At 43.1% G+C, this 22,764-nt stretch overlaps 1 protein-coding gene across 3 annotated transcripts in view; it reads left to right on the top strand.

Moving 5' to 3' along the window:
- The window catches only part of AP1S3 (adaptor related protein complex 1 subunit sigma 3), a 58,716-nt gene extending 41,999 nt beyond the window's left edge, over window positions 1-16,717 (top strand). For 2 of the 3 annotated variants that reach the window (XM_045481458.1, XM_045481456.1), the window contains exons 2-5: window positions 915-1,093; window positions 3,235-3,343; window positions 10,568-10,705; window positions 15,626-16,717. In XM_045481458.1, the coding sequence (XP_045337414.1) occupies window positions 915-1,093; window positions 3,235-3,343; window positions 10,568-10,705; window positions 15,626-15,661 (462 nt within the window). In that variant the 3' untranslated portion in view covers window positions 15,662-16,717. Of the gene's footprint in view, window positions 1-914; window positions 1,094-3,234; window positions 3,344-7,705; window positions 7,837-10,567; window positions 10,706-15,625 lie in introns of those variants that run through there. The other variant, XM_045481457.1, reaches the window with a different exon arrangement.
- Window positions 16,718-22,764: the final 6,047 nt, after the last annotated feature.

The following is a 22,764-nucleotide window of genomic DNA, read 5'->3' as shown; positions in this document are numbered from 1 at the left end:
CGAGCCCCGCGTCGGGCTCTGGGCTGATGGCTCAGAGCCTGGAGCCTGTTTCCGATTCTGTGTCTCCCTCTCTCTCTGCCCCTCCCCCGTTCATGCTCTGTCTCTCTCTGTCCCAAAAATAAATAAACGTTGAAAAAAAAAATTAAAAAAAAACAAAGTTGCAGCTGTAAGATGAGCAAGTCTAGAGATCTGCTCTTCATGATGACGACGATAGTTAATAATGCTGGGCTGAATACTGGGAGTTTGCTAAGGGAGTAGATTTCAGGGTCTGTCGTCATACACACAAAATGGTAACCATGTGAGGAGGTGGAATGTTGATCAGCTGGACTATAGTAATCACTTCACTATAGACATGGATATAAAATCATGTTGTACACCTAAAATGTATACGATTTTTATTAAAAAAAAAAAAGACAATGTTGTCCCTTTCTTTCTTTCTCACTCTTTATCCTCCTTCCCTTCTCTCCCCCTTTTTTTTTTCTCTACTATCATTACATTGCTGCAGTTGTGATGGGCAACTGGGGTGTAATTTTTAGAGCAAACTCTTCTGCCATTTTTTAACACTTTATTTTTGGCTTGGGAAGGAAGATTTTGTTGTTTTCTCAAAAGAGTTACATGCTTCCTCAGTATCTTTTTCTCCGTGTAATAAATTTGTGAGTCCAGAAGGGAGTACTTTTTACAAATCCTATCTTTCCCCACGAATATAAATAAGCCATGTTTGTAATGTCCCCATTTCTTTATTCTTTAATGGGTTAAATGTAATTTGCAGATGAGATCGTTTTCACGCGGGTGAGAATTTTTTCATTTGTTCATAACTAGCATCCTTTGTAAGCCCTGCCATTTAATTTCCAGTGTCTATGTAGAATGACGTAGCTGATAAAGCTCTGTTTTTCTCTGTGCTTTATTTGTTCTAGATACATTTCATATTGCTTTTCAGTCGACAGGGGAAATTACGGCTGCAGAAATGGTACACGACTCTCCCTGACAAAGAGAGGAAAAAGATCACCCGGGAAATTGTCCAGATTGTTCTCTCTCGTGGTCAGAGGACAAGCAGTTTTGTTGACTGGAAGGAACTAAAACTTGTTTATAAAAGGTGTGAGTAACTTTATGAGAATTGTCTTTCTCGTTATGGCTTTGGATTGTTTAATACCGAGCGTTTTCGATTACAACACCAATTCCATCATTTACTGAAAGTTTTGGAGGCTGGAGCCCAAATATTTATACCCATAGACTAACAAAAAAGAATTCTCATTTATTGAGAGGCTCTCCCTGTGCCAGGATGGCTTCTAGGTACTTAATCTACATCTATACAAGTGCATTCAAGGAATAGCTTATGGGCACCTATTGTATTTCCAGCACTTCTAATGGCTGTGGGCTCAGTAACTACCCGGCAGGGCTCAGTGCTGCTCTCTTGGAGCTTACTCATTGGTCAGGTAAACAAAACCTCAGTTAATAACAGATGCTGCGGAAAAAAAATGCAGGTTAACGTGATAAGAGAGATGGACGGCTGTTATTATTCCTCATATTTGCAGATGAGGAAACTGAAGCCACAGAGAATGCAAGTAATTAATTAGTCTTCAGCCACAGTAGCTAAGTGGCAGTTGGTAGAGCCAGGCTTTATTTTTTTTAAGTTTATTTATTTATTCTTTTGAGAGAGAGAGAGAGAGAGAGTGCTCGAGTGGGCGAGCATATGTGCATATGTGGGGGAAGGGCAGAGAGAGAGAGGGACAGAGAGAATCCCAAGAAGGCTCTGCACTGTCAGCTCAGAGCCCCATGCGGGGCTCAAACTCACGAATCATGAGATCATGACGTGAACCAAAGTCGGGGGCTTAATCAGTTGAGCCACCCAGGTGCCCCCATATCTTTCTGGCTTTAAAGCCTATATATTTCCTCCTGATAGCACCTGCTTGCCATAGCAAGACCATACTGGAAAGGGACCTCAGTTTATGGATGAGGAAACGGAAGCCCTAAGACGTAAAGCACTTTTGCCCATAAAGACCCAAATAACTGATGCCTAAGCCAGGGCCAGAACCCAGCTGACCTGACCCTGCATCCAACATCCTACTGCCACTCCCAGAAGGAAAATGCACATTAGGAAGGTTCTTGCACGGGGTGTTTATAAAACCTGAAAGGAAAAGACAGAGGCGACCTTGTGGACCATATTTAATGAAGTAAATTACCAGGAGGTGCCTGGGCAAAGCTTCTGCTGCTGAGTCCCAGGATTAAAGCTTTCAGTACTAGCATCCAGAGAGATGTCAGTGAAGGCCTCTTAAAATGAGCATCCCAGGGACAGTAAGGCAAAGTCCCAGGAAGCACTTGCCAACAGGAAGCTCGCCCTTACTCTCTGCCTGCTGGTTTTTTAAAACTTTAAGTTCATTTGTAGTTTAAACCATTGTATAAAGAAAAGGCTTTAGCAGTTTTCTCAACAGATACTTGCAGCTCCTGGGTTTATGATGCTGAGCAAGGCAGACTGAGGACCTGCCTTTGGGAAGCCACTGATCTCGTGGGGCAGAGACAGGCCACTAAACGGGCAGGGCCCTGATGGGGGAGGCACAGGAGTGCATAGCAGGGCATCTGGTCCGGTCGGAGAGGTTGGAGATTTCCCAGAGGAAATGACATCCAAGTTCAGAGCTAAGGGAGATGTAGGCAGTTATCCACACAAACGGGATGGGGAAGAGTATTTTAGGCAGAAGAAAGAGTTGCAGAGGGTAGACTGGCTAGACTAAAGGCGGGACACATACAGAAAGAGGGCAGCACAGTGTGAGGCGAGAGCCCTGGTCAGGGGGTTGAAGTTTAGAAAGGACAGTTCACAAGCGGGAGAGGGGCGTGAGCATACCCCCATTCCAGTGGGCCAAGGTCTCTGTCCCCACTGGACTGTTTCCTCGGGGTAAAATGGTGTTGAGAGTCTTTCATATAATTAACAGAAAGAACCCAATGGCTGCCATGTTTTTACATATTCTATTTCACATTTTGGGAACATATTGGATGTGGTGAATGATGATTTCCTTTTTTGATTTGGATGGTTGGGGGAGACTCTCTGAAGAAGAGGTAACTTTGTGTATTCACTGCGGAAAACACCAACTTCAGGTTATTTGATGTGTCATCATGTTTTACTTTTCTTTCTTTCTTTCTTTCTTTCTTTCTTTCTTTCTTTCTTTCTTTCTTTCTTTCTTTCCTTCCCCTTCCTTCCTTCCTTCCTTCCTTCCTTCCTTCCTTTCTTTTTTTCTCTCCAAGGTATGCTAGTTTATATTTTTGCTGCGCAGTCGAAAATCAGGACAATGAGCTCTTGACGCTAGAGGTTGTGCATCGTTACGTGGAGCTGCTGGACAAATACTTTGGAAACGTAAGTGTTGTTCTCGTCTATTCAGAATCAGTCCCTATTTCAGTTCTTACACCAGTGCTATCTTTCCTTGCATTGCTTCTCCCTCTCAAGTCTAAAGCATGAATTGCATGGGTACAGGGTCCAGAATGTGAGGCGTTCCCCCACTTCCCATGATTCTTTGTAAACAAAAGACCCACAGCTTTCAAGAGGCAGGCCGTGTCTCTGTCTTCAGACCACAACCGCACTAGAGACCTTGTTCAATGAGCTGGAATTTAATTGTGAAGGATTCCTCGATCTTTTCCTTCTCATTCTTCATTGACTGTCATCTCCCTTCTATTTTGACTTTTCCATTCCCTCTCCAGCTTCTTTTACTAAGTTCCAAGTGTTCTTTTATATTCTTTATATGTTAAAAAAATGCCAAACAAATCAACAAGAGAAAACCCAAATCCCTGTCCTTCCTATTGTTATTTAGTCTCCATGCATTTGTTGCCAAGTAGGATTCCATACAAGGGGCAGCGTCCTCAGAACCCATGTGCTCTGGGGCCGCTTAGAGCTTGGGTTCCACCTTTCCTGCTCCACGGAGATCACGGAGTTACCACCGGCCCCTTCCTAATGGTCAACACCAGTGATGCTTCTTAAATCATCACCTGCTCACCTCCCTGCAGTGCTGGATCCTTGCTCGTCACCACACCTCTTTATTTTGCCACAACCCCAAGTTCTGATTCTCATCCCGTTTCTAAAGGCTCCTCCTTGGTTTCTGCCCCCAGCTCCCTTCCTCGCCCTGCCCTTTCTACTCTCCTTGCAGGTCTGCCTGACTGTCGCAGTCAGAATCCATGACCATATGGCTCTCTTGCGCTCTGCTGAGGACGGTCTTCACTGGGCTTCCCACAGCCGTCTCAGTCTTTTGTTTTCTTCGTACAACCATCTCAGCCTTAACACGTCAAGAACTACAGTCACCGTCTGCAAACCTGTTCTGTCTTGTGATTGAGTCTGTTGTGTCCCGGGACCCTCCAATGCTTCCTTCTTTCTCCTTTCTCCACGCTTTGCTAAAGGCGGCCTTTGTCTATTCCGATTGGACTACAGTCCATCTCTTTGCTCCCACTCCCACCCGGTATAGGTTTACTTGGGATCGCAGTTTTCCTTTTCATTGGGACCTCATCTCTGGCCCTTTCTGCCTCTGGGCTCATCTCTGCCTCCCTTTCCTGGCTTGTCAGTCACCATCTTCCTTGCAATGCACAGATCCAGGGTGACAGACATCCTCAGTCACTTTCCATCGTCTATAATGAGTAACAGCCAAACATTGTAGCCTGGCACGTGAGCTTTCTAAACATCCATCCCAGGCCACTTCTCTGACCTTCTTGCTTTTCTCTTTTTATCCCGGACGTGCTCAGTGCCCCAGCAACATGGAACAGTCTGGTATTACCCGTAAGTTGTGCAGGGTTTGTGTGGCCCCCAAACAGCACGTCTCTCGAGATCATGACCTAGGACTTAGTCGTTTGATTTTTCAACACGTGCAAGCAACTCTGGGCCAGATTTTAGCAAATGTTCCAGAAACATGTCATCCAGTTCACAGTCTCAAGAAATAAGTCATTGGATTTGGAGTGTTTTCTCTCAGTAATGTTCTCTTCCCCATTCCCCTGCTCGCTGGTTTTTATTAAGCGTTGTTGGGAGAGTTTGCTTCCATAAGACATTTTGTTCTCTGTCCAATGGAATGAGTAGCGTTTGCGGTATTGGTTGGGGTTTTATCAGATTTCTTGCAACGATTTTCACCAGCGTGAGCACTTGAAAGGTTTTTGAAAGAATTTTCTCTCCCTCCCTCCCTGTATCCTTTTGATTCTCCTTTATTCCCTTTATAAATGATGTTAGAAGATGACCTTTAATGTTGCTTCAGAGATTCAGGTTGTTGGTCAGTATACAGAGTAAGACAGGCAGACCATTTTTCTTTCTCTTCCTCTTAGGTTTTCTCTAAGTTTTTATTTATTTATTTATTTATTTATTTATTTTTCAATATATGAAATTTATTGTCAAATTGGTTTCCATACAACACCCAGTGCTCATCCCAAAAGGTGCCCTCCTCAATACCCATCACCCACCCTCCTCTCCCTCCCACCCCCCATCAACCCTCAGTTTGTTCTCAGTTTTTAAGAGTCTCTTACGCTTTGGCTCTCTCCCTCTCTGACCTCTTTTTTTTTTTTCCTTCCCCTCCCCCCATGGGTTTTCATTTTTTTAAAGAGAGATTTGCAAATATATAATAGCATGTTTTCAAACTTGAGATTAGTTAAATTTATGCTTTCCATTATTCAAATGAAGCCTGACATTTTGAAATCCACTGCAGACCTGGCCTTTTGTAAAGGCCTGCAGGAGTTTTTGTGAGGCCCAGGCTTCCCTAGGACCTTCTGCCCCTAATTTCTGCACTCTGGTTTGAACTATATGTTTTCCTAGATTTACCCAACTGTGATAACGTGAATTGGGGTTAAATTTCGATCTTAGTCTTATCACGACACATTGCTTTCTTAAGACAATCTAAATCACCTTCACCAATGCTAAGCTCAGTTAAGATATAAGGAGAATCAGAATGAATTCCTATTTCTCTAGCATTAATTTTTCATCCTATTGTGGCGTACCTTTAGAAGCTCTGTCTTTGCCACGGACCAAAATTTAATTCACTAAAAAATTCAATGAATCTTTTATTAAGCTAAGAGCAGCTAAGAGCAATTCAAGGCTATGTGCCCAGTAGGTGTTCGGTTCTTATTAATTAACTGTGATGAGCAAAGGCTACCAGTACTGATTTTCACTGACATCATCTCAGGAATAATCTATTTCTCTTTGGCACTCTTTTTTTCTTTGTTAATACTGAAGGTTTCCTTGAATTCTGCCCTTGATATTATCCAAGAGAAAACTTTGTACTGTGTTTCTCTTACAACAGTGGAAAATTTTACCTTCCTATGGCAGATCAATCAAACTCTCTGGCTACTAACTTATGTATTTTTTGAGCATTTTTCCATTCCAGGGAGATTTACACGGATTAACTAGTTAATCTTTCAATCTTCCGTAAACAGCATTAACCCCAATTTACAGAGGCTACGAAGAGATGCCCCAGAGTCTTAGAATAGATAAAGGTCTGTTTGAGGATTTAGCCACCTGCCATATTTTCCCATTACAGGCTGTGGTGTGAGTTTTTGCTGATGTGCTCAGAGGGTATGGGTGTTGCTATCCCAAAGAGGCTTGATCTTGATTTAGGAAGTTTTCTTCTAGGAGGAGGAAGGCTCTGAGTCCTGCTAGGTCCTGAGTGAGTGGTGCCCAGTCACCCACTAACCAGACCCGTGATTTGGCTTATGATAGATCTCTAATTTCACAGATAAGAAAATAACACTCCAAAAGGTTAACAGAAATATTTACTTTGCTAATCTCATGGGGCTGTTGTGGGGATCAAAGAGACAGTGTGATCGACAATACTTTATAAACTGTCAATTGCTATGTCGTTGTACCTTAAACTGTATTATTTTATATATGGTTTTATACATTTGCTGTATGTAATTTAAACTGTTTGTACTTACTTTAGAACAGAATTCAGTAAGAGAAGGCTCTTCTTAGACTCTATCCAAAAGTATTTAGTTAATGAAATGTCAGAAATAATCTTACGAAGTCATGTATTCTGCTCTAAGAGAAGACCCTCAAGCCAAATTAAAGCACAGGCTAAGAGATCAAGGGTGAAATTAAATTATCACTGTTTCTGCCTTTTTATAAGCTTTCTTCCAGAGTCTATATATACACAAGAAAATGTGTAAAAAAAATTCAGATGCTCACGTGTTTATAAACACGGAAACCATTTATTTTTACATAATAGATGAAATGCGGTAATTTAAGCATTGAGGGCACATTCCTGATGTACTGGGACAGTACCCTTAAGTGGAATCACCAGTATTTGAGTATTTGGGCAGTTAGCTGAAGAAACCTGCATTTGGTCTAGGGTGCTCCGGGAGGTGTTTCCTGTTTCAGCTCTCAGATACAGTAACCCCTTGGGGTTAGGCTCAAAGAATAACCATAGAAGTAGGATTTTGGAGTTGCTGTATACAAAATCGTTGCTCATATGTGACGCTCCCTACAGTTCCGATAGAACTTGTACACCTGTTTCCTTATAACCTAGAGATAGTCACTGTACATCCAAGTTGCTGCTGTGTGTGTGTGTGTGTGTGTGTGTGTATGTGTGTGTGCATGTGTGCCTGCGCGTGTGTGTTCTCTATCGGACTTTGCGTGCCTGAGACTTTATTCCCTTCCCTTGAAACTAGATGCAGTCAATTAACCGCCCCCTGGCGGTCTGCGAGTGGGGTTTGAGACGTTCCTGAAAAACTTGCATTAGTATCTGCCAGGTTCACCTTGCAGGATCCCAGCTGCTGGTTTCTCCTAATGAGGCTCCCGTCTGTCTCCGATTCCTGTCTACGCCTGCCTGGAACTCTGAGGTTCCTCAGCTTTTGCTACTGTTACTCCTGACTTCCTGCCTCCACTGACCTCTGGTAACTGCTTGCTCCTTCTGTCTTCTTTAACCAGACATACGCAGTTTTATTTCTAAATGGGATTGCATTACGCATGGTAGTCTGCAACTTGCTTTCTTTTCTTTCCCCTTTCCAAATGTACCTTGGAGTTCTTTCCCCATTTGTCCATGGAAATCTCTCTCATTCTTTCCAACTTCTACGTGGAATTTCCACACCGTCACAACAGACAGAGAGGCAGACAGACTGTCGCGGGAGGGAGGAGGTAGAGATAGATGTGTACACCCACTTGTTGTGGATTTACCTGCCTACTGCTGTTTTCTAGTGAATGAGGAGACCAGGACCTTTGCAGGTAGTTGGAAGAGTTTTTCTGAGCTGGCCATTTATGGTCGTGATATTTACCTAATGATTTACCTCGTAGAGTCTGCAACTTCATTGACCTAAGTCCTAAATACGTGAAGCAGTTTGCTAAGACATTGACATCGCTTCATGTAACGTTATAGCCCTCAGTAGGATCAGAGAATCAGTGATCTGGGAACCCATTAATTCCCAGCCTCATAGAAACAAGGCCTAAATAGTGACTGACTCATTTGTCCTACAGATACGTCCTGCATCCTATGATGTGCTGGATACCGGGGATAGTAAGATGACTGAGGTCTGTGCCTGAGCTCACAGTGCTGGGGGAGAGATCGATAAGTAAGCATACACTAGTGCCTGCAGATGTAAGAGAGAACACAGAGCAAGTGGTGTGAAATCTGAGTGGGGGAAAAGAGGCTTTGGTGGAATCTCTGGACCCCTGACTTTTGAGTTTGGCCTTGGAAAAGGGAGCTTCATTTTGCCAGCAGCGTAAAGAAAAGGACATCTGGGGTGTATCCCAGGAATCGCTCGTATGTGCAAAGGTAAAGGCATAAAAGAACACAGTGGACCGTGGCTGTAGCACGGGGGTGATGCTGACACAGGAAGCTAGAGAGAGGGGGGCCCAGGCTAGGTGGTAAAGAGTCCCAAAAGGCATGTAGAGGAATTAAAACTTTGTTCTGGACATAAGACCTTACACAGGAGAGGAACGAGATCAGCACTTCAGCAGAGCGTTAGTCATTGTTGGCCTTGCGTGGGGACCGACGCCACCTAATGGGTCATTGCAGTGGCCTCGGTGAGAGAGGTTGCAGGCCTGAGAGAAGGCGGCGAAAGGGTAGCAGACAGAAGAGGCGAAGGGGTGTCGTTTATTTACACGATGGAATCAACAGGATCTGATGACCAGACTGAGCGGCGTGAGACCCGAGGCAGGGGGAAAAGAATGACGGGGAGGGAGAAATCAGTGGCACTGTGGAGTGAATTCGGTCAAGCCACAGGTCGAATTTTCAGCTACTAAGCAAAACGGTCTGCGGGGAAGAGAATATGCTTAACTTCAGTTTGGCAGATGGTGACTTGGACTGAGGAATGTCCAGGCAGACATGTCTCCTGAGCAGGTGAAGATATTGGACTCGCTCCAGAAGGAGATCAGGGCTACACATCCAGGTTATGGGACCCTGGATGCGAGACACAGCCATAGAGAGTCTGCGAGGTTGTCTAGAGTATATGTATCGCAAAGAGAAGGAGCTCTCATGAAACACGCCATTGCTGAAGAAGAAGGTGGGTCACTAGAATCTAAATGGCCTGAAGCGGCGGTGTTGATTTTGCTGATGTCCCAAGCCCCCCTCCAGAAATACTTCTTCACCGAATGCAAAGTAGCGGGGGAGATAAATCATCCAGCGAGTCTGAGAAGGAATCACCAGAGATGTTGGGCAAGAACAGGCCTTGAATGGTATGGCCAAGGTCAGGGAGCAAGGGAGAGATTTTTCAAGAGGGACATGGTGGAGTGTATCCAGTGCTACTGAGAGGTAAAGGAGGCGGAGGGCAGAGGGCGAGAAACTTGCAGTTAGCAGCAACCTTCCAGAGGGTGTGGAATAGGAACGGGGATGCCGGGGAGTGGAGGAAAACGTGAGAAGGAAAACACCAGGAGAGTGCCAGCGTGGCCAATCAGGGAATTGGAAACAAGCCCTATTGGGATCACGAGGGGCGGCTCTCTTGCCTCTGGCTTCACTTGAACCACGAAATCTATTAGGCTCTGCTTTGGTCTGTGACAGTGGTTCTCCCCCTGTGGTCCCCAGACCTCCATCGTTAGCACCGCCTGGGAACCCCTCACACGTGCAGACTCGCGGGCCTTACCCAGACCCACCGAATCCTAACGTTCAGGGTGGGGGCCCAGCGGGTGCCTTCCGTGTGGATTCAGTGTGCTCTGAAGTTGGAGAACGACTGGCTTGTGGCATAATTTTGAGAAAAATTAGCCCAGGTGAGCTGATTTGCCTCTGAGGAGTGAGCTGCTGATAGTTCTGTAGCCAGGAGCCCAGACTTTCGGACCAGAGAGCGGGAGGAAGGAGGTGAGGCCCTCGTGCCTGACATCACTGGGGACTCGGCTTCCGTTCGGGCGGGTGGAAATAGGAGCCATGCTGCCCGATTCCTCTCCCGAGGCTCAAATGTCTTGTTGTGACGTCAAAGAATATTATTTAAGGACATGGTCTGCTTAATAGAATGTGGTTTTACTTTTGCTAAAGTGCCTGGGATTCCCCACTTCTATTTTTCTGTCCTTAGAATACCATTTGATAGTTTTCCCTTTGGTACGCCACCTGGGTGTGGCTGTTGGAAAAGCTTGAGGCTGATACTTGTTTCCCCTGCTGCTCCTGCCAGTTCACCAACACGTTTGTTTTTGTCTGACCAGGTCTGCGAGCTGGATATTATCTTTAATTTCGAAAAGGCTTATTTTATCCTCGACGAGTTTATAATGGGTGGAGAAATTCAGGAAACGTCCAAGAAATCTGCTGTCAAAGCCATTGAAGATTCTGATATGTTACAGGAGGTCAGTACAACGGGGACAGATAACGATGGGGACGGTGATGATTGTGTGTTGGCCGACACTTCTTGAGTCCTTGACGCTGTGCAGGGTGCGGTTTTTAAGCCACTTACCTGTGTTCGCTCTTAAGAGGCGAGCGAACGGAGACACAGAGAGGTTAAACAATCTGCCTGATGTCACACAGCTGGAAAGTGTGGAATAGAGTTGAACCCAGGAACTTGGGCTCCAGAGTCTTGGCTTTTCGTGTTTGGCTGAGCTCTTTAGTGACGGTACCTCAATTGTCAACAAGGAACCAAAAGCTGGGTGCTATTTTTTTTTCAGACATTTAACGAGAGGTATAAAAAGACTTTCATTAACATATCTGTGCTCCCCTGGGAAAGGAGAATAGCAGTGCATTGTCACTCCATTTGCCAGGGATATTAGAAGTTTATTATTGAAGATGGCATTTATCATTGTAATTAAAATTCCTTACACCGCTTGGCGAGGCTGCACATGTGCTCCTATTTGTATAAGTAAATTGGGAATCGTGTGGTTTGCTTGCCAAGGTATAAATGGGCCCTGAAGCACCCATGTGGTCGTGCTCCTGACTCTGTGATATTTACATAAAATACAGTGGGTCTTTTATTTTATTTATTTTTTATTTTAGAGAGAGAGAGAGTGCCCATGAGTGAGGGAGAGGGGCAGAGGGGGGAAGAGAGAGAGAGAGAGAGAGAGCAAGGGAGAAGGGCACAGGGAGAGAGAGAGACTCTCAAGCAGGCTCTTTGCTCAGCACGGAGCCCGATGCGGGGCTCGATCCCACGACTCCGGGATCATGACCTGAGGCGAAATCAAGAATCAGACGCTCGACCGACTGAGCCACCCAGACATCCCATATGGGGCTTCTAGAAGCAGTGCAGATTTGCACCATACGTCACACCTAATAAGGGAACTTACCCACATCAGCCCCTTGACTCCTCCCAAGGACACTGACGGGGAGCACGGCACCCCACTGACCTTTGGCCTCCTAATGAGGTGATCCCACCAACCCCAGCACAGGCCACCTCTAGGTACTTCTTCCCACAGCGTCCCTGGGTCTTTCCACCTGCCTGTCTCACAATGGCAGGGCATGAGATTCCAGAGGATTACATGCTCTCTTTTAAAAAATGGCGTTAAAGCCATTCTTCCTGCTGTTCAAGAAATAAGAGACTGGGTTAATAAAACAGCATCAGGCATGGTCTCCCAGCAACTTTTCTGGCACCTCGCTGAGCTGATGACTTATTCCAGCCCATCCGGGGGGAAGCAGAGCTCAGGTGAATGGACTCTGAGGAAGACACCTGTTGGAGTAGGTACCCGGAAGCATCCGCGTGTGCCTTTGAGGAGACTGGTTCATTTCCCTCTGGAGGTGTTCTCACCGCAAGAAACGCATTTAAACCTTCTGATGTTTGCTTGGCTCTCTCCAAACGCCAAAGGAAGGGAATTTTACAAGGTGCTTGAGAAATCAGGGGTTTGGAAATTCCACAGGACAACCTTTCTTAAAATATGCCAAGGGTTATTTATAACCCTATCCTCAGGGCCCTTACTGTGGAGTCTACTTACGGGAGAAAGAGACTTTTTAGCGGGGTCTCGGGCACTAACGATAATTGCAGCTTTCTGAACTGGGGCCAGGACACAATCTGGGTTATTTTGAATCCCTGCTCTGGAAGAAATACAGGGTTTTAAAGAGCTGGGAGTGCATCTGTTGCTGCTAGTTCCACAGAAATCTGGGAAGCAGGTATTTCAAGAAAGAGCTCTTCCACAATTAAACGCTAACTGGTAGTTTGCATTCTTGCTGATCGAGCGGAAGGTCTTGATGGGCAGGGCTCACAGGCCTCTGTGTCCCCATGGTGACCAGGCAATGTCATGACTGCCCTCTAAATCTCTCTGGGTAAACTAACAGCACCTGCCAAATAGAGACAACGTTATCAGCATTCTCTTGGGCTCCGGGTACTTCAGCTAAGTCAGTGAACGTTTGGGGAGCTGGCTGAAAAATGGGCTGTGTATATCTGGTCAGAAAAGTGTAGAATGACTAGGCACAAGCCATGTAATTACATAAAGAAAAAAAAAATACTGCTTCCTTTTTTTCCCTGTCCTTTGGACCTAAGCACATATTTTAGCTACTAAAGGTTAAGGGAGGCCTTTGTAACATTGCTTTCGCTTTTAGCCCTTAGAACTTTCCCTGACCCCTAATTAATAAAGGTTTCTTAGAATAAAAAGGCCATCCTCGCATATTTAGTAGGAAGACACAGAGTCTTAAATTTGCAAATGCTCAAAGATTATTCTGAGTGTCCTGGGGCTCGGTGTTAGTAATATGGATTAAAAAAGAACAGATTGGGGGACCTGGGTGGCTCAGTCGGTTAATGTCCAACTTCGGCTTGGGTCACGATCTCACGGTTCGTGAGTTCGAGCCTCGCGTCGGGCTCTGTGCTGACAGCTCAGAGCCCGGAGCCCGCTTCGAATTCTGTGTCTCCCTCTCTCTCTGCCCCTCCCCTGCTCATTCTCTGTTTCTCCCTCTCTCAAAAATAAATAAACATTAAAAAAAATTTTTTTTAATAAAAAAATGCAAAGAACAGTTTAATTGGTTGGGGGTGACTTTTGGAGGTATCTTATTTTGTGGGTGACAACCCGTGGACAGTGGCTTGAAGTGATAAGAAAACAAACTGAAAGAGGAAGGTAGTTAGCTTATTACCTGCAGGGGTTGCAATTCCTGGCATCACCAGTGGGGGCGACGGACAGAAGAGGTTTCCCCACAAAATGAGGAGCCCGAGTCAAAAGGGTGTCTCATTGACTCAAGCGAGAGAATACCTTGCCTGTGTATGCGTGGAGGCATGAGAATGGCATAGGTGCATCCCCACATTGTCACCCTGAAAAGCACAACCCACGTTGGGGTACCTCGGTGGCTCAGTCAGTTAAGTGTCCTACTTCCGATCTTGGCTCAGGTCATGATCCCAGGATCTTTGGGCTCCACACCAAGCATGAAGCCTGCTTGGGATCCTCTCTCCCTCTCTGCCTCTCCCCTGCGCACTCTCTCTCTCTCTAAAACAACAACGACGAAAACAAAACCCACAACCCATGTTAACTGCTAAGCAAAGCCATAAAGCAGTAAAAAGTTACAGTATGTACAGTGCGAAATCCACAAGAAACTCGGTGGTGCAAGAAGGGGTCCTGAGGGACAGATCCTGGTCCTCTTGTGAAACACAGAGCTCTTTAAGGTTGTGCCAACCTTGAGTGTCTATTCCAACCTTGAAAGCAGGAAGATCAAGAAAATGCCAACCTTGTATGCTATTGAGTCATGTAACTTCAGTAATAGCATGGCCCAGAAAGGGCAGTCAGTGTCGTCTGTAGCCGACTGAGGTAGCCAGTGGTGGGAGGTGGTGCCAATAACTAGAAGCCGGCAAAGTGACAATTCCAGAGGCTTTTGCTGGCCCAAGCCCCTTCCGAGGCTGCAGGCTCATGTGGTGGAATTTATAAAGGTAAGATATCGTAGCCGCAAAGCGCATGTAGCCATACAGCGAATACATTATAGAAGCATGTTAGACACTTAATGAATGAAAACCTTAGGCTATGCTTCTGGATTTTGGGATACTTGTCCTTTAAAAATGCATAATCTGTTACTGCCTTCCTCATTCTAAATCAACTTCATACCCAATTTTGTATTTGCAACTTTGTATTCCTTTTCAAATGGTATAAACTCTAGGTGCTAAAAAACAGGCGTGGGCCCCTGGCCAGTGTGATAGCCCTGCTAAGTTTGAAGACACCGGCAGCAATTGTAAGAGGAGATGCAGACAGGGCAGAGGGCTGGGGGTGTGGGCTTCTCTTGGCCAGTGCTCATCTGGAGGCGTAAGAGCTTTATAAGAAGGTGTGGGTGACCGAGCACAAGTGTTTCAGCATAGGAGCCCTGGAATTCTAAACAGAGCTGGTGAAAACCCATTGGAACGCCTGATTTCTAACCTTGGTTCCCTCTGAGTGATATTGCTTAGCCATGGCCTTGCCGTTTGGCCCATGCGGATCAATTGTCTTCCCGGCCAGGTGCAAGTGAATTATGCACCCTGAGGTTCAAGGTTAAGCACAGTTTGATCACTGCTGATGGAGCTGAGTGGGGCTTCCACGAAAGAGGCAGGGGCGTTTCCCCAAGGCTGCCCCCCTTGAACTTTTGTATTGATTCGACACAGGAGCCACTGTGTTACACAAATATATAAGTCTACAATAGAAGAGAATGCAAGAGACAACCCATTTATCTTGCATGGTAAAGGGCTTGCCCACCGCGGTATGTTTCAACTCTACCTGTAATTGTGAATCTGGCCGAACGTTTCTTAAAAAGTACTGGCAAAAAATTATGGCCTTCTGGCATGTTAACAAACTTGCTAACTGGTGAGGAGGATGAAGGAAGTTGGCATACGTTGGAGGAAAGCCTTTTCAAAATATATGGAAGAAATCCTTAAGAATCCCAGCTTGTGTGTGCTTTTTATATCTTGCCAACAAGCGTAGAAAGATGCTTTGCACAGTATCTGTAGCAATTCTGATGTTACAGAAATACAGTCGAGATTTCTCTACTACGTGTGTCTGGAGGTGGGTGCCCATGAGCATTTAGGCACGTTTATCTGAAGTCAACAGTGGCATATTGGCAGCTGTTGCTTTAGAATTTCTCTTATCGGACATTCTTTTTGGGATCAAGCGTAGCTTCTTCCGTGGAAAGTTATTAAGTTCCAGCCACATGGATGTGTATGCACGTTACGCTCAAACTTCGAACCGCTGTTCTTGATCAGAATTCAAAGATTGATGTCCATCCCCGTTTAGATAACTTCTGTTCAATAACCACAAACAATAAGTAAGTAAAAGAATGACAAAGGTTTCACATTCTGCGAAAGGCTGTCGAAGGGGCTCTTGTTCTAATTTCTCGTTCTCTTTCAGACGATGGAAGAATATATGAGCAAGCCTACATTTTAACCGCACGCCTACTTGAAGACTCCCGAGTCCCCCACGCTGTGAGCCTGTAAATTAGCAGAACCTGCCGTCCAGTTCCTTGACGAGCTTCTGGCAGCATGCCAAAAATAACCTAAAAGGGATCCTTCGTTAACTAGCAATTAAGTTGTTTCACATAACATATTTATCATTATTACATATCTGTATTATGCTGTACGTAACTACTTACTGTGGCTCTGGATGTTCAAGCAACTGCTTTATGACTCAGTAGACTGGGTATGTGTCTACAGTGCTTTAATTCCATGTGATATTTTTAAGCTAATTTAAGTAGAGGTGTTGCAGTATGTTTATTGTTGCATTCCATTCTCTACTGACAGCTGAATAATAACCCATGGTTTTGAACATGAAATACATGTTGTATTATGAGTAATTCTTTTCTAAATGTTCAACTTTTTAAATTGTATAATAATTCAAAATTATGTTAATAGTTCAGAGTTCATACATAATGCTAGACATTGTTTTTTTTTTTTTTTTTTTTTTTTTTGGATACACTTAGTAAAATGTAAATTTCAGTCCAGATACAATGTATCTGATTTTGATGTCCTGCATTCTTTATTTTTTCAGGGTTGGAATTAAGGAAAATAACCAAAGATAGTAAGGGACTTAAGTGGTTTTGATATCATGGAAGCTGCTATCTAGTCGAGATTTTCATTTTACCTTTTAATTGAATATAAAGGGCATTCCATTATAAGGTTATATTTTCCTATAAACTCTGTATTTATTAAGGATTTGAGACTTCTGGAGATACAGTGTCTATGACTTCCCTTATTCTAACAATAGTATAATAAAGATGAATAACAGTAGCAGTAATTATTAGCACTACTACTATTTTAATAAGTTGTAAGGTTCCAAGCACTTAGCTGCTTGAGAGATTTTGCTTCAAACATGTTTTAATGTGTATCTACTATGTTTGACGACTGATTGTTTATTAGACTTACTCATTATAACAGCCTATATAGTAGATGCCCTTCCTCCTTTTTTACTTCCTCATGCCCCAAATTAAATATTTGCTGCTGATCATTATTCTTCTCAATATGTTGCATTCCTGATTTGCCGGAATGAAAGTTCTCTGTAACCAGGTAGTAAACGTGATCAGACATTACAGGGAAATAGCTCGTAACACTCTGTGTTGATGCCCCACCTCTGATGTCCTATGTGTGCCTTTTCCATGTTCATTTTGAGGTCTGGTATCATTCGGGTTGGCGTGGTTAGGGATCCCTCATGCTTTTCCTAAGAGAGCAGTGTGCTGGCTGCTGTATTCTTTCCCTAGAAGATCCTATATGGTGGACCTTTAGAGAACATGAAGGAAAAATGCCCTCTCTGATTCGTCTTGCCAGATATATTTAAGGAAAAATAAGACACGAACAGAAGAAAAACTTGGCCAATTCCTCAATAGAGCCCTTACTAAAAAGAAGGAACTCAGATTAGTATACGAAGGAATAATTGGGCTTTTAAGATCTATTTACTCAGGTTAATCCTGTGATTACAATGATGGCATTGGATTGAAGTTTAACTGCCATTTTTGATCACTCTGTTTATTTGATGTCTTCCGATTTGTGTTGTCAATATGGTGGAACTCTTTTATTTTTAAAAAGGTTTGTGGGGCCCCTGGGTGGCTCAGTCGGTGACGCGTCCGACTTCGGCTCAGGTCATGATCTCACGGTTTGTGAGTTCAAGCCCTTCATTGGGCTCTTGTGCTGACAGCTCGGAGCCTGGAGCCTCCTTCTGATTCTGTGTCTCCCTCTCTTTTTCTGCGCCCCCCCCCCCCCCGGTTGTGCTCTCTCTCTCTCTCTCTCTCAAAAATAAACATTAAAAAAATAATAATAAAAAGTTCTGCAAAGGTAGACTTTATGTAAGTCATTGTGTTTTCCTGGTTCTTTTGAAGTTTTCGGCCATTTTTGGGTGAATTCTTTCATGTATTCTTTCATGTATTCTTTCAAATGGGCTAATCCCACGTTAGACATTATCAAGCTGTATACTGGGCTTTCAGACTCCGTGTCGGTGTCTCATAGAAAACGAGCGTAATGATAGAGCACGCCGGGTGAATATGAGGTATTTGGGGGACGTTTTATGTGGGTCTCGGTGAAAGCAATCATTATATTTTCTTTATATTATACAATTATAATAGAACTACCAAGTGAAAGATAATAAATACTAAATTTGTATAAAACTTCCAAATAAAATGTTTTTACATTTTGTAACGAGGAATTTGAGTGTGTTTTTTACGAATAGAATTGGTTTTTGATCAAATTTTATGCTAGAAGTTTCTACTCCTAATTCCTGGTGATAGTCCCTTCAATGCGATCTCTGTGGTTTCTTGGCACTTACCGTCAGGAAGCAGCTTCGCAAGCAGGTGAGAGCAAATGGAGAGGAGTCTAAACTGCTTTGCTTTGACTGACTTCTCCTCATTCACCCACATTTTGGTAATCTGATCTCTTTGCGTGTAGTCAATGATGCATTCTTTAAGTCTAGTAATTTCTTTCATGAGCAAACGTTAAGTTGGGACAAAGCAAGGGAATCTTTAATTCATTCAAACTTTTTTTTTTTTTTTTTTTGCCAAATCAAGTCTCCTAAAGTAATGAAAATCCTTTTCATCAAACACACAGATGTTGTTCTACTAGGCCTAATCATACCTCCTTAAGATTCATGTTGTAACACCTAGGAAACATCACTGAGGAAGTGTGTTTACTTTTCTGAGATTGAATCAATGAACTTCGTTGGTAAATGTTACCGTATTCTTTCACATGGTCTCTGCAATTTTGGATGAAGTCCAGTCAGATGCTCTGGGAAGTAAGTAACATAAGCCAATGACTGTTTTTCAGTAATTAGCAAAGTGTGGGCCATTAAAAATCTTTCTCTCCTTCCAAAAAATAGGGGGGGGGGGGAAGTGCTTAAATTACTATTGAAGTAAAATAAGGATCATCTCACATTTAAAATCAAGCAAACTCATAATTCCTTTTCTTCAGCATAAATGTCTTATTTACTTCCCAATATTATCAAGTAAATCATGCTGGCCTCTTTCTACTAAATATTCCTTTTACACACAAGATTAACATTTTAAACGTGCAAATTATCAAGTAAGAAGCAGCATTCCAAGTTAGAACAGTACCAGGTATAGCTCAGAAAGTCAATTGGAAGTCAGTGCTAATAATAAAAAAAGCTCACAAACTCACATAGTGCAGAATCGCTCATTTTACCAGCCTCCGTGGAAACTCTCAACACTTTCCAAAGGAAAGACGAACGTGCTTTTTGAATAATACTATGAGTGTATGGATAAGAGGCCGTGTCAAACACATGGAAATCATTCTAATCTGGAAGATGGTTGGGCTCCAATCTTAATAAATTTTTTTTCGTTATGGTGGGAAAATATCTATAAAATTTAAGACGATATAAATGTGAAGAATAATTAGTGTACTTGCAGGGGTTTGTGATCCGAAAATGAAGTTTGAAAACAAATTTGGGTCATTAGCAGTTTTTAGAATGGTATAAAACTAAATTGAAAAATGAAAGTATGATGATATAACTTTGCAAGTTAATGCAGTCAGAATTGGAAGTATTGGAACATTAGTTTTCATTAAATAAAATAATCAAACTTCTAAAAGCATCTTAAAATATAATTACTTTTACTTATGTATGAGTAAATATATTTTGGAGAAACTGTCCAATGAATTGATTAAATTATGGTTTTCTGGATTTAGAAATAGGCATCTTTTTATTTCTGGAAACAAGTTTTTAAGGATACTTTATCAGGAATCGCACTGTGGCTAATTGTAACAATTGCATTACTATGTATTCATCCAAAGGATACAAAATTACTAATTTGATGGGCTACATGAACCCCAATGTTTGTAGCAGCACGATCTACAATAGCCTAAGTATGGAAAGAGCCCAAATGTCCATCAACAGATGAATGGATAAGGAAGGTTTTATATTATATATATAATATACAAAGTTGAAAAAATATCTCATGGAATATTATTCAGCCATAAAATAATGAAATCTTGCCATTATGCTGAGTGAAATAAGTCAGAGAAAGACCACACATGATCGCGCTCATACATGGAACTTAAGAAACAAAACAAATGAGCAAAGGAAAAAAGAGAGAGACAACTCAAGAAATAGACTCTTAACTGTAGAGAACAAATTAATAGTTATCAGAGGGGAGGTGGGGGGCGAAGGGTTAAATGGGTGATGGGGATTAAGGAGGGCACTTGTGATGAGCCCCGGATGTTGTATGTAAATGTTGAATCTAAATGTTGAATCGCTAAAGTCTACACCAGAAACTAATATTACACTGCATGTTAACGAATTGGAATTTAAATAAAAACTGAAAAAAAAAAAAAAGCCAAAACCGACACAATGGATGGATGAATGAATAAACCAAAGCATATTATAAGAATGAATAAAATCAATTATGTTCTACTTGGAATACCTAATCTCATATGAAAATAGTAACAGTTGTAAAGAAAGCAATTTTCACGTTCTTTCTGTAGTCATTGAAAACTTTACTTCAAATATAATAAGGACATAGAACCTATTAAGTTGGAAGAAAATTTAAATCTTTAGCCTACACCCCCTCCAGAATGATAAATCGTAAAGTAAAAATGAGACTAAGTCATTAGTTTAGAACGTGCTACATGTGTGGACACTTCTTCCAGGCTTCTGCCTTCTGTCAGTGTGTTCTATATTCAAAATTGTAGGAGCCAAAATATATAATTGCTAAATTTCCCTGAAGTTGTTTTTCTGAGGCAGCCATCCAAATACTATTCAAATATAATTTCGACTCTTGGGAGCTTTTGAATCGGTGGGAAATAATGGCTTGATTTTTAAAAATCTCTCTCTCTATAGATTTTCAGCCATCAGTCTCTGAGCAAACAAGTCGATCACTACTCGCTGACTGGGACCACAACTCTCTGATGGGATTGTTTGAGCCACAAGACTGTCCTCATTTGTGGTCAGAGCATCAGAATGGACTAGAAACCGGGAACCTTTATGCTGGTCCCGGATGTACCGCTGAAAAGGCCCACAACCTTGCCCTTTGGAATGGATGGAAAGTTAAGAGTCAGATGGGATTTTGGAAGTGAGCTCATCTGAGCTGCTCATTATACGAAGAAGACGAGAGTAGTCAGTGCATTAACATTTATGCTTTGATCAAGTCTCAGAGCTAATGATTTGTTTAATTAAACCTTGTCTTGATCAAAGGTGTTACCTGATGAAAGCATTTGATGAGCTTGTTTTCCTGGTATGAACTACAAGCCTAATGACATTTAAACATGTTTTCACCCTTTTAAATGATACAAATGAAGTACATTGCGTGCACTATAAATAAGGGATGCCATTATAAGAGTAGAAAAAAAAGGTGGTGTTGTAACAGGTAAAGGGTGAATTGCCAAATGAGTGTTGTTGAATTTTAGAGGTGGGAGATCATACATGTTTCAGAGGGAAGGGAGAACACAGGAGGAATAGTTTTGTTTTTGTTTTTTGGGGTTTTTTGTTTGTTTTTTGTTTTCTGCTGGTCTTGAATCAAAGGGACTGATCATCTGGAAAAATCCCTGAATTCAGTGACTGTTTCCTGCATGTAACGAAGGTTTGTCGCTTCAGCACTGTTTGTACCTAACTGTGAAAAAAGACCTTTCTTTGCGTTTGGTTGTGAGCTGTGAGGCCCCAGTGCTGGATGAAACCAAACGCCGCTTGAAAGTGAGGCAGATCCCAGCTGTTCATTTACCAAATCATTTCCTGTTTCCTCCTGGGCACGAGGCTAGGCTTCATTCCCCAGCCTCTCTTGAAGTATGGTTTACCCGTGGCGAAATCGTGGCCGGTGGAATGCGGGTTGAAATAACACAGGCCCCACCGCAGGTCTGGCTCATCAAACATTCCCCCACAGGACCCTCCATTTTCCGTCTTTCCCTGTTTACTCCTGAAGGAAAACACGACAGCATCCAGACAAGGCAGAGCCATGAGACGGCAGGAACCTGAAAAAGGTGGTCAGGAAAGCCAACCAGGGAAGAACGGCCACACTGGACCTTTACCTGCGACAGAAACAAACAATTGCGTTAAGCCGCCGAACGCCTGAAGTTGTTTGTTTCAGCAAGGAGCCCACTCCGAAGCAGGAAACAATCCTGGGCTCCCATCAGGAGGATCAAGATATGTGTAATCATGTTTCTTTTCAGGTAGTGGAAAAACGTAGCCCCCTTTAGGGCTAATACAAGCAACTAATTATCTGGAAGAGGGTGCCACCATTACACCTGCCCCCGTCACTGAGTTACAGATTCGCCTACCCAGGGGACATGTTCTTTTTGACCCCTGTACTAAATTTTCCCTGTGCTTCTGCGGTGGCTGATGTAGCTTCTTAGTCTGACTTTTGAGACCTCTCATGATCTGACCACTTCTGGATTTTTAAGTCTCATATTCCACACTCTGATAACACAGGTCAGTGTGTTACTGTCTCTCTTCTTTGCTGAGGCTTGTTCCATTTATTTCTTCACCTGAAGCGTTATTTGCGCCAATTGTATCCCGATTCTTTAACACACAACCCAAGGTGTCCCTTTCTTTATGGCTCTCGCCTCCTTCCACCCTTCCTCCCCTTCTCTGCAATCCCTTTGCATTACATAGGTTCCCACGGGGCACTTGCCGCTTTAATATTCTATTGTAAATATTTAAATACATGTCTTATCTCTTGCTGAAAAATGCTTGAGAGCAGGATATGGGTGTGTGTGTGTGTGTGTGTGTGTATGAGGAAAAGAGAGAGAGAAAGATCACTTTTTGGGCTCTCCTAAAGGGCCTGTCAGGGTATTACATACATGAACACAATTACTGACATCTACTGGATCAGGCTATGAAAACCTCCCCTTTAAAAAGGTACATTTCCTGGGGCGCCTGTGTGGCTCAGTCGGTTAAGCAGCTGATTCTTGATTGTGGCTCAGGTCATGATCTCACAGTTCTCGAGTTCAAGCCCCAGGTCGTGCCCTGCACGCTGACCTGAAGCAGGCTGCTTGGGATTCTCTGTCTCCCTCTCTCCGTGCCTCCCCCACTCACACTCTCTCTGTCTCTTTCAAAATAAATAAAAA

The sequence above is a fragment of the Leopardus geoffroyi genome, chromosome C1, assembly GCF_018350155.1.
Source record: "Leopardus geoffroyi isolate Oge1 chromosome C1, O.geoffroyi_Oge1_pat1.0, whole genome shotgun sequence".
NCBI lineage: Eukaryota > Metazoa > Chordata > Mammalia > Carnivora > Felidae > Leopardus > Leopardus geoffroyi.
The sequence above is the reverse complement of the archived record's forward strand: the minus strand, read 5'-3'. Positions and strand labels throughout refer to the sequence as shown.